The 12,021-nt window shown below is 38.5% G+C and overlaps 1 protein-coding gene across 4 annotated transcripts in view; it reads left to right on the top strand.

Moving 5' to 3' along the window:
* POLA1 (DNA polymerase alpha 1, catalytic subunit) overlaps positions 1-12,021 on the top strand; it is a 307,958-nt gene that overhangs the window by 152,050 nt on the left and 143,887 nt on the right. For all 4 annotated transcript variants that reach the window (XR_007124795.1, XM_047716113.1, XM_047716112.1 and 1 more), the window contains 2 exons: positions 331-509; positions 2,212-2,343. Coding sequence is in view for 3 of the 4 variants with exons in the window: in XM_047716113.1 (XP_047572069.1) it covers positions 331-509; positions 2,212-2,343 (311 nt within the window). In the remaining variant the exon portion in view is untranslated. The remainder of the gene's footprint in view (positions 1-330; positions 510-2,211; positions 2,344-12,021) is intronic.

Genomic DNA, 12,021 nt, shown 5'->3' with positions numbered 1-12,021 from the left:
TGAGATTCTCACTGTTCGCTAACTGTAAGAAAAGAATAAAACCATCCTATAGAAGTAGTTGCTTCTGAACCCAAACATCTGGGGGCATATCTGCATTGCATTAGTGCATTAGTGCTGTTTCCTTGTTTTATTTAATAAAGTGATCTTTTGTAAAAGGAGAAGTCAGTTGTCCATGTGATGTGAGCCTTTATCTTGAGTTCAGGTTGTTATGTATGTGTGTGCATGAATTTAAAATCATTCCTTTGTGGGCTTTCTTCTTTGGGGTCTTTTTTGTGTACGGGAATTCAAATAACTGTACCTCTCAATTTGTTTTTTCTCTTAAATTAATAGGACTCGACCCCACCCAGTTTAGAGTTCATCATTATCATAAGGATGAGGAGAATGATGCCCTACTTGGTGGCCCAGCACAGCTCACTGATGAGGAGAAATACAGGGACTGTGAAAAATTCAAGTGCCCATGCCCCACATGTGGAACAGAGAATATTTACGACAGTGTCTTAGATGGTTCGGTTAGTTGTTTCTTCTTGTTTCTTTTCTTTATTTTGTTAGCCAACTAGCGTAGAGGCCTTTCCTCTCCCACTGTATGTGTAAAAAGGGAGGAAAATGTTGCTTTCATGTGTTTAAAGAATTTTAGCATCATGTGAATTCTACCTTCAGGACTTCATTTCTGCTTGAAAACTCTGAGTACGCTGTGCTTGACTATTGTTTTTGGCTTCCTAGAGTGGTTGGCCTTGGTTTTCAAATGGAATCTCTTAAAAATTTTAAAGTACCTTAAAGTATTTTTTATTGTAATTCCTTAATTAGTAACTTGTATTTCCCCATTCCCAGCCCCAATTTATTAAGACTTAGAGCAATATTTGCCTTTATCTTAAATCAAGTTAATGGGAACTAAGTGTTTTTGGAAAGTTTTTGTTTATCTTTACACATCCCATTTGCCTCCTTTTTGACAAAGGTACTCTGATTATCTTTTCTGCTGTCTTTGCATGTCAGACATTAAAAAAGTCACAGGGAGACATTCCTCTCAAGAAGTACTGCCAAAAAATGTATCATTGACCTTGGATCAGAACTTGAAACTTAGCCAATTTACTTGATTCAACTGCAGTGTTATACTTGTACTAGCCATTGGCAAATGAGTAGGCAGCAGAACTGTGTAAAACCTTGAAACTGTAAGAAAATACATCCTTTATCTAAATTAAAAGTAATTATTTTAAGTTAATTTGGACAAACAGCAGATGTTTTGCATTTTTTTGAATCAAAACAAAGCAGTCTTTGGAAGCAAGTGCAAGGAAGAGGCAGACACAGATCAGCAATACTTGCTAAATCCTTGAGTTTTGCTTCATTACAGCTGTAAATAAGATAGTTAATTGCATGGAGGCTTGACGACTTGCAGATGGGCTAACTGTGGAAGAGCCGATGTCAAGCTCTGAAATCTCTTCCACCTGGAATTGCTTAGCGTGGCGGGTAGGGTTATGTACCAGATTGGAGCAGGAAACCAAGATGTTTAAGTATCAAGAAGGAAAACAAATGCTCCAGAAACCCCAACAGTTTTCCTATATATTCTATTTGCTTTGTTTTTGCTTAAAACAAAACAAAACAAGAGGTTTTTTTTCCAACTACTAATAGTTAATTCTTTCAAATTTCACTCTTGCCTTCCCTTCCCCAAATAATTTTCATTTGGGGGTGGTGGAGAGGGAGGATTACAGAAATTTTAGATTTTCTAAGGAGGCAGTAAGTGCTTGCTTTCTGGTGCAGTGCTTAAGTTTAGGCTTTAATCTTCAAATTAAGTTGCCAATATGAAAGGAAACTAATGTCATTAGTGCGCTTGCTCTGTCTTCAAGTTTGGAATGAAAAAGTAAGAATTCAAAATTTGGATTCATATCTCTAAGAAGAATGTTTATTTCCAGTAGTTTTCAGAGGGAAAATTATTTTATCCATAAAGTCTGTCATATATTGAATGTAAATGCAGAAGTGGTTTCAGGGTTTTCCCTTCAACTTGAACTCCATTATTATGGTGGCAACAAGGCAGGAGGTTCGTGTGACTAAGGGGATCTTTGAGAGAACAGTTGTTGAAAAAAACAGGGTTAAAAGCTCACTAATAAAATGAATTAAGAATATTGCACACCAGGACAGGATGTTAGTTTTTAAGCACAAAAAAACCTTTTCTAGCCTTGCAGTAACCTTTTGTGTATTTGTCTCTTCTGACTTCTGTAGGGAACTGATATGGAGCCCAGCTTGTATCGCTGTAGTAACATTGATTGTAAGACTTCACCTTTGACCTTTGTGGTACAGCTGAGCAACAAATTGATCATGGACATGAGACGTTGCATTAAAAAATACTATGAAGTAAGTATCCACAATGAATTTCTTACATATGCAGCTTACTTAGATTTGGGTCTTGTTTTAAAATAAAACAGTATGGTTTTGTATTCCTATTTTTTTATGTAACTAAAATTCTGAGAAGACTTTGCAGAAAAAGCATTTGATTTTCTATTGGACATCTCTTTAATGAGCAGTACTTTAAATAACTGAATTTTTGCTTTAAGGAAAAAGAAGAATATAATCAGGAAATATTTTAGTGTGTTGTTACCTAAGTAAGACTAAATTAAGTGGTCCCTCAGATCTTTGGTCAGAAGAGAAAAAAAATCAGTATTGTCTGTCTTCGGCGCGAAGAGCCATAACATCATGTGTGGTGATTTTAATAACTGCCCACTAGCTAAGACTTTATGTTTCTATGGTAATAAAAACCATTTCATAGCTGTGTTGGCGAAGGAAATCAAAATAAACATTTTTTAAAAGATTTGTTTTACTTCTTTAGAGAGAGAGAGAAAATACAAGTGGGAGGAGCAGAGGGAGAGGAGAGAGCATATGGAGAAGATACCTCCCCCACCACCCGCTGTGATGTGAGCCCAGGGCCTGATGCGGAGCTCAATATTACGACTCTGAGATCAAGACCTGAGCCAGTTGGACATTAACCGACTGTAACACTCAGGCATCCCTAAACGTTTTTAAACTTTAAATGCAGTTTGTCTGGCATTTTAAAGAAAATGTCTGATTTTTTAAGTATATACTAAAAATGCTAGAACAGTGAGTGAGCTCTCTGCATTAGAAAGAAGGCTTTTTTCGAAGTATTTGTTTTGATTTTAACATCTTTCATAGGGATGAGGTTTTTTTCTTCAAAACTTAAAATTGAAAAAAACCACATACTTCCCATTTGATTTTTCTTAGTGTTTATGTCATTTGTCATCTAAACAAAATTTCTATTATGTGAAAGCTCAGTGTAACTTATTTAAAGAAGCTACATTGGCAAAGCATTTCCCAAAAATGCTCAGATTCTATTAGGTAAAACTCATGACTTTGATCAGTATCATCCTTTAATATCTACTTATATTAGCTAACATATATAATGTAGCATTTTCTTCTTTAAAAATCCATCTCATGAAATGAAAATCCATTATTAGATCATTAGGATGAGGAGTAGAAGTGTAGAATTTCAGTATTATGATTTTGGAGTAGAATAATTTGTATTTGTCAAAAACATCCAAGTAGGTTTGTCTGAAGACATTTTAAAAATAATAATTATGACTACATTTTGGGAAATCTGAAACATTTTAGTGAATAATCCTGTGCTACACTTAATGAACAGTTGGATCTGAATAAAGGTTATCTGTGGGTTCACATTCCGCAGTAGATGAAATGTTCAGCACATGTAATGTTAGGCCTTTATTTAGCATGAAGAGCCCAAATCAAAACTATTCAGCTCCTCATTTACAGACCTCGTTGAGCAGAGCATGGTTCTTGACTCTTGGGAAGAATTCTGAGTTTTCCTGCAGTGTTTAGTCTATGAAAATCTTCACCATGGAAATGTTAATACTGGAAGAAACTCATCTCTTTCCTTCTATAAGAAAGGACAATCTGTTTTGACTAAGTTGAGAATAGGCAGAAAAGGGATCTTCTGTATAGTTAGAAATATGCTCTAACTGGTGGATTGATTTCTGCCTAAATTGTATGTGGGTGGTGGTGGTGGTATGAGTATTTTTCAAGCTAAATAACCTACTTTTAGGCATCTACACATTTAACCGAAGGTTTCCGTAGTATTTGCTTTGTCTTATCTACCAGCTGTCTCAACAGCAAGTAACGGTTTTCCTCTAGTTAAGTGTACACTGGATTGATTTTTCTATAGGATTTCTAATTAAAGTACCCAAATAGCACTCCTGAAGTTGAAGATTGATATGACTGTCCCACAATTAGGAACCTATTTCTCTACTTGCTGATCTTAGTCATATGTAATTGGATGGAAGAGAAAGAAATCCATTTATTTGTTCTTTTTATGGCCCTATGCTGAACCTAATGTCTCACATATTCTCAAGATTAGAGCTTTTATACAGAATGCTCAAACACCTCTACATTCTACTTCAGCAGTAGACTCTTTTCTCCTTTCCCCACACTTAAAGGAACTTTTGCTGGTAGAGGGACGTGGCATGGGTTTTGTTGTTGTTGTTGTTATGCCTCAAGTGATAGTGATGACAGTTCAGTGTGATACACCATAGTGATGGTAATCCAGCTGGAGATTAATAAGTCATCTATAGTGGAGACCAGGATACTGGTAATAAGTACTGAGGTTAAAGCACTGTTTTCTGAAGCTAATGACCAAAGGGGTTTCTTCCTATTTCACAAGTTAAACAGTACTGGGCATAAAAGTTGTCCATGGACAGAGAGCAAGAGTTAATATTGTTTTTCATTTTAGTCTTAGTATCACTGCAGGGGAAGTACAACCTACATTAAGAAAGACAGGCATCTCTATAAGGAAGGAACTTTAGGAAGACAGTGGAGGAGTGTGGTACTTGACCTAACACTATAACCTGCCAAGGAACATGGTTGTAGGTCACCAAGAAATCAGATTGTCAGGCACAAAGGGTCAGGAATTTAGGCTAACAAAATGGGCTTCTAAACCACTTTTCAAAAAAAAAAAAATACATCATATACCCTGTTAGTTTCTGTCACAAATAAATAGTGCTGATCGAATGTGGTGTAACAAACCTTAAAAATTTTGCATATCTGAGAATCTATATCATGTAATGTTTTTCTGTTGGTTCCTCCCATAGGAGAGAATTTCTCTCACCATATAGCAGTGATTATATCCCTTGAATTCTCATTTCCTAGAGCATTTACATTTCAGTGTACGTAGAAATACAAAAACAACTCTAATACTTTATCCCAAGACTTGATGAAAGCATTGAAAGACTTGGAGATATCACAGAAAGCTCTAATTCAAAGTTCTGTGCCCTGGTCCTTGTTGGTTCCTCTATACAAAGTTAAAATTGAACTGGTATTTTTTGAAAATCATAAAAAGCCCATGTAAAGACTGTATCTCTAAGCTTTGAAGGATCTTTTTGAAAGACTCAATTTTACAGTGAAAAATTGATATGTGTTTCTTTTCCCCTTAAATTCTGCTCCAGAAGAGCAAATAGGCATGCGCGCGCGCGCACACACACACACACACACACACACACAGGGAGAGAAACACTAGCTAATCTAAATTGGGAAATGAAGAGGGCTTTTTTTAAGCATGAAAATTTCATCATCTTGTCAGCTGGCAGAATGCCTGCTGTGTGGATTCACAAAGGCTAAGAATTACACTTTCATGAAATTTTCCTCACTAACTGCCCTGGTTAATTTGAAAGATAACCCACTGTTCTAATTCATTCCTCAATTGGGCGGTGCAGGTTTTATCTTTGATCTGACAAAGCATTTGTGTTAATCGTTTTGGCCCTCCACTAGACACTCTTGGGATTGTGCTTTTACAATAAATGTGTCTGTGATAGCTCTTTAGTCTATTATACTTACAATAGATCCATAGAACTGGTAATTAATTCTCCACTGCTTTGGAAATGGGAAGAATAGGTATAGCTCTGTCAAGTGCTGCTGGGAAGTTTGTTTAGCTGGTTCATTTTTGAAGTGTTCCCCTCAGCCGTCCACGAAGCAGCCACCGAGTCTGAGATTGAGTTGCTGTCTACCCTGAAGAGTTGCTGATAAATGGAAAATCTGACCTCTCTTGGTACCTGGAAGGGATATAGTGGGTCATTTACTTTCATCTCAAGTACTTTTAGTTATAATGTATATTGAACCCTCATTTTAATACTTACAGAGCCGTTCAGTTCTAAAGGTGGGTAGTCAACTAAAGTATATTCCTAATTCTCAATGACGGCCTATGCAGGTTTTAGAGCTCTGGTGGGGCAAAATGTATCTGTCCCGAGCCGTGGAGTCTTTCAAGCCACTTGTAAAGGAACATTACTTACGTACAGCACTTCGCTATGGTTTTGTTTGTTTGTTTGTTTGTTTGTTTTAACAGAGATGTTGCTGGCTCTCTATCTAGAGAACTTAACTCTGGACAGCTAGTCAATGCCATGCACATGCTCTCTATTAGGAGCTTAGACCAGAAAGTGGTGGTTGAATCCCTTAGAAATTTGCTGTCGGTTTTACAATTGCAGCTTTTTCCTAAAGTAAGCTTTCTGAGGACAGGGGCTATGCTTTCTTCTGTGGCTCATCTGTGATCTCTGCCCAGCCCATTGCTCTCAGTCTTCTGTGTATTTTAATGGTTAATAATCAAAGGAACCAACAAATGAAGGTATCTTGTGTTTTCTTTAAATTCTTTTCTTACACTGCTTTCATAATTGCCAGAAGGTTTATCAGTAGTATACAAGATTCTCAGATTAGCTCAGAATTCCACAGAATTTTAAGGTCACGAAGGCATTGACACAGTCCTTTCTTATTCTGTCTTCCATATTTTACGTCATTGATTACTGTTGATTTCATTATACACTGAGCTCCAACTTCATAGCTTTAATTTGTTATCTCTCCAAACACTGTATCAGGCAAAGAGGCGTTGACCAGAAATATTTTTATCATGGTGCAAAAATCACATTGTGCTGGAAAGTAGTCCTCATCCTGATACCCGTCTCTCTCTAACTATATCAGTATGATGCCTCGCTGTAATTCTTCTCTCACTCATACTCTTTTCCTGTTTTTTTTTTCTCTTTTACTCCTTAGTATATTAATTGTGGCATAAGCCATATTTTAAAAATCTCTTTTGGACCCACTTTTTTGAGGAATTCCAAAAATAATGTTCAGTGTTAGCTGCCTCATGATGGAGAGACTTTATTAAGTTCCCATGTGTAAGCAACTAGTAGAGAGGGGAGCATCTGACCAATGACGCAGAGCCTCAGCGTGGTGGCTCTGAGTCCCTCTGGAAGATGGTACATGTCTGGGAAGTGGAGTGGGATGTTTTCTGGTATGTGAAGAACCCATGTTAAATTTTTTTTTTTAATCTTTGCAAGTAAATAAAAGCCTCCTCATTTTGGAATGGATATGTATTCCTTGAGGACAAAATAAGTAACGAACACCAAAAATAATGTTAAGGCAGAGATCGAATTGGAGGTACCTTTTATTAAAAGTGCAAGGAGGGCTTGGTGAAGTATTGTTTAAAATATTTGCGCTACCAAAATACCTGCTCATTCAGCATCGCAGACAACCGAATCCATGGTGTCCATCTGTACTTGTTGGAGAAGTGTTTCTTAAGGAATACACAGATCTGGACTAATTAATAAATCTAAGAAATGAGAGAGGAAGCAGGCCCCCCCCCCCCGCCCGCCACCATTCCCACCCACCCTCCCCTGTGTAAATCACCAACAGGGCTACTCTTCATTCCTCTTGCCTTGTCTTTTTCACTTGGAGCGCTGTGTCATGACAGAGCTGTATTGTGCAGGTAGATCCAAGGGTTGTAGTGCCACGCAGTGATGTTCAGTAACTCTCTCCTGTTCTGCTGCAAAGATCTGGTGTTCAATAACCCTCAAAATTTCTCATTTCTTACCTGTGGTGACACAGGCTGATAGTTTTTAGGTTAGAGCTTGCAGTGTGCAGTAGTGTGACAGGTACATTAGTTCAAATAGTTTAAATTCTCAGCACTATTGGAATTATTGTTTATTTCCTTGCCTCTGCATTTATATTTAGAACATTTAAAAAGAATAAATTGGGTTTCTTTTTTGTAAAGACTCTTAACAGCATAATTATAAGTGGTACAGAAGGCACGCAAAGAAGCAGTAGATCTCCACCCCGTTCATTCAGCATCAGAGGCAGCACAATCCACACTGCCCAGCAATGCTCGAAGAAGGATAATTCTGTAGGAATCCATAGAACTCATCCTAAATCTCATTAAAACAAAACAAAAAGAACATAATAAGAATTAGTTTTTCTTTTTGCTCCACACCATTTGGCAGGCTGAGCATAAATTTACATCACGGACACCCCTCACATTTTTTAAATATGGTATTCTAATACCCAGGCCCATTGGTGGTTCTTATTAGTGAATGGCTCATTTTTCTTTGGTACGAACATCAAGCAAGCTGATTTTGAGTCAGGTATAATGTTGTGCTACTATGCCATGGTGTATTCTCACAGAAAAACTAGGAAGTGGGATTTGGTGATGGTTAGAGTAGGATGTCAGTGTAAGTAAATTTATTATTGTATAAATTGGAGGGAATAACTGACCAAATATAGTCCCATAAAACATGCCAAAAGCAACTTATCATGATATGACTATTGTATTATAGAAGAGTTGTAATAAGTAAATTGGACCAGATATAGCCTTGTATGCCATCTGACTTTGATTCTTCATAGAATAAGCATTAACTTGTACTCTCTAGTTATCACAACACCTCTTTGTCTTTTGAATTCATTTAACTCAACCTTACTGTGTGGACCCTTGTTTGGGAAGGCTCAGGACCAGAGTGTAATCTAGGGAAACTAACAAGGGACCCACATCAAATTCTGAGGTGCTCTGACTACCAGCAACAGTGGTATCTATTAAGGACTGAACTCGAAGCTGCCTGCATGATATGAGCTCATGCCACAGCCTCTCCCTGGCCTATGTCCTTCCCTGCATTTGCATTTTTTCCCTCCTGAGTTCTTTGGCAGTGGTGGAGGCAGTTATAGCCCTGGCCTTTCCCTGTCCAGTCATATCTTCTGAAAGCTTAGCACTTGTTCTGTCCATTCTCAGACTGTGCACTGCTAGCCTCAACGGTAGACTGAGGTTTGTACTCAAACACCAAGGTCAGAGTTCCTTTGTAGTCACTTGCCTGTCCTTTAACTTGGTCTAGTTACTGGACTTCTCCAAGCCACAGTTTCATTAGCTGATGGAGCCATGATAGTCATGGTACCTGCTGTATGAGGTCATAGTGAGGACTATCTGTGATAATGCATTTAAAGTGCTTAGAAAGTGCCTGGAGTGTGCATTATTAATGCTTGTTACTCCACTCGACGATACAGTGGATGAACGGGGCTTAGGTGTATTCCTGCGTATGGTCAGAACTCCCAGAGATTCAGACCTGGGCTGGGGGACTGAGGCCTCACTGCCCATCCTCCTGAGATGTCCATCTGGAAGCTTTCATCATCTCACTGCTCTCCTTCTCCCATCCAGTCAGAACAATTCCACGTCATGCTTCCTGTTGGCACTCCCTGCAATTTGCCAGTGTGGGAGTTCCCTTTCTAATGTTGGTGAATTGGGTCCAAATGTCAGCCTTAGGAAAGGACACTAGGCCCTGACTTCTTCAAGGCCCAGCCCCCAATATTATGCCTAACCTGACAGACGCTCAGCAAAATGCTACTGAATGGGTTCATGATATTCAGAGAGATTGGTGCTCTCAGGTGACTCTCCCAGGTCACAAATAGCATCTGGCCCATGACCGTACTTGGGGACCCTAATCCAGAATTCTGCGCACCATAAATGGTAAGCCATCCGTTCATGAATAAGAGGTTGCTCGCCATCTTCACTGCAGTCACCCTTTCAGGAGAAGGCCACACAGGTCCCAGGCAGTAGCATTGCCAGGTAGGCCAGGCCACAGGGCTGACTGGGGCAGGAACCAGGAAAGCTGATTATAGCCCCCCCCAGCAAAGGACTAGTGCAGCAGCTGAAGGGAAGCCTGGGGTTTCAGCAACTTCTGGTACGGTTCACCTCTTCTGAAGGGAAAATTGGAGGTTTTTTGAAATGCTGAGGAAATGCCATAGGAGTTGTCAAATATCTGAAAACAAGTGGGTAAAAACAGCAAACTGCTTGTGCCAAAACAGTAGAATTCCTTTCTTCAGTTTGATTTCGCTAACCTTGTGTATTTAGGAAAAACTCAACTTGAGGTCTAACTCGAGTCATCTAGAGCTACTGTCTTGTAGTAGAGTAAGAAATTGAACCAGAACAGATTTCATTTAACCTTTCAAAAGTGAGATTTTCACACTGTTGACCTTTTGTACTTCAAGGAGCAAAACAAAACTACCCGCTCTCTGCTGCACATGTAAACGAGAAAGGGAGGAGAGCTCCTCAGACGATGGCTGTCTCTCAAGTTTGGTTCACCTAGAAAGCATACATTACGGTTCACATGTGGAAATGGGCCCCTGGCAGATAGTTAAAGATATAAATTTCCAGATCATCCTGTCTGGCTTAGTCTTGTGCTAAAAGAGATAACCGTATAACTATTCAGGAAGGGAGTGAATTTAGCTGCCTTTCAGAAACACCATGGAAAACCCTCAAAGCTTGGGGTCTGAAAAATGTACTACCAATAAAAACTAGAGCAGTGGTATTTTCTAACTGATTGCTTTTGGTTTGTTTTGTGCTTGTTAAGTCAGGGGTGGCTTTACCTTATACTTGTACCAACACCTATAATGTGATGGTCTCAGCTTGGTTTTACAAAGCAGTATATAACTTTTTGTCCTGTTCAGAACTCACCTGACTTTTGGTGCTCCCTCGATTTTTTTTTTTTTTTTTTACTCTGCTGCAGTGTATTGTAACTAGAGTGGGTGGTTTTGTGGAGTACATCATCCTACTTGTTTGCTGAAAGGTCCTTGGCCTCATTCACATTGCACAGGTGCTCAGGTTCCTTGGCTGTTTGAGAAGCTCTTCATGCTGCTGGGAACCTAGATCATTTGCTAACCCAGTTCTCAGAAGCTCTTGGCCAGGGTAGCAGGTCATCAGTCTCCATCTACCAGCAAAGAATGTCCAACAATCGTGCCAGGAAATTAGCCAAAAATGCCCAGGATTTCTGTCCTCCTGTATACCAAGGATTTAGAAACCATGTGGATGAAGTTATAGGTAGTCTCTGTAGGATAATTTCTCATCTACAGCTTTCCATCTAGTGATAATCAAGAGTCACTGCTTTTAGGCATCTATCAGCAAAGAAAGATCAAAGGAGAACCTAGATTCAAGAAAGGCCTGCTTAAAAATAACTTCACAGCAAATTATTTTAAATTAAAACTGACATACTTATCAAGTAGTAGCTCAGCTGTAAGTAACAGTGAACCTATTATATAACAACATTTATGAAGAATAACTATATTACAAAGCAAGATAATTTAGTCAGAACAGTAGCATTGTTTTTACATTTTTTGCAATTCTCTTCCATGTATGGCTTAAAAGTCAGCTGGATTCTGGTATCTGCTTCTGCATCCAGTTTATTGTGATAATGTTATTTTGTTGGAAGCATATGAGGAAAATTTGGCTTAACACAGGTATGTAGTTGGAAGAGGTAGAAGTATTTTAATAGCCTTTTTTGTTAATAGTGGGTATTCCTTTTTACCCTATACCAAACCTTGTAATGTGGTAGTTTCCTAAACATTTTAAATGTGGAGTCTGAAACCATACCAGTAAACTTTTGAACTGTGGTACTTAGAAATCCGTTATCTTAAATGGTGTATGGTATATAACACTGTGGGGTTTTTTGTCAAGTATTCAACAATGAGCTATATTAGGTTTTTGAGTGGGTGGTATCGGTTCATTTTGAAAATTTATTTTTATATTTACATATGGTAGAATTCACTTTTTGGTGCTCAGTTCTGAGTGTTGACAAATGTGGAATTGTGTAAGTGCTTCCACAATCAATAAATAGAACACACTGTTACCCACACCCCCTTCCCATAATTCGCTTGTGCTACTTCTTTGAGTTACACTTTTAAAATCAGTTCATTTGGATGACTGACCTTGTC

This window comes from Lutra lutra, chromosome X (genome assembly GCF_902655055.1).
Source record: "Lutra lutra chromosome X, mLutLut1.2, whole genome shotgun sequence".
Lineage (NCBI taxonomy): Eukaryota > Metazoa > Chordata > Mammalia > Carnivora > Mustelidae > Lutra > Lutra lutra.
Note: the sequence above shows the minus strand (reverse complement) of the source record. Positions and strands in the feature narration are given on the sequence as shown.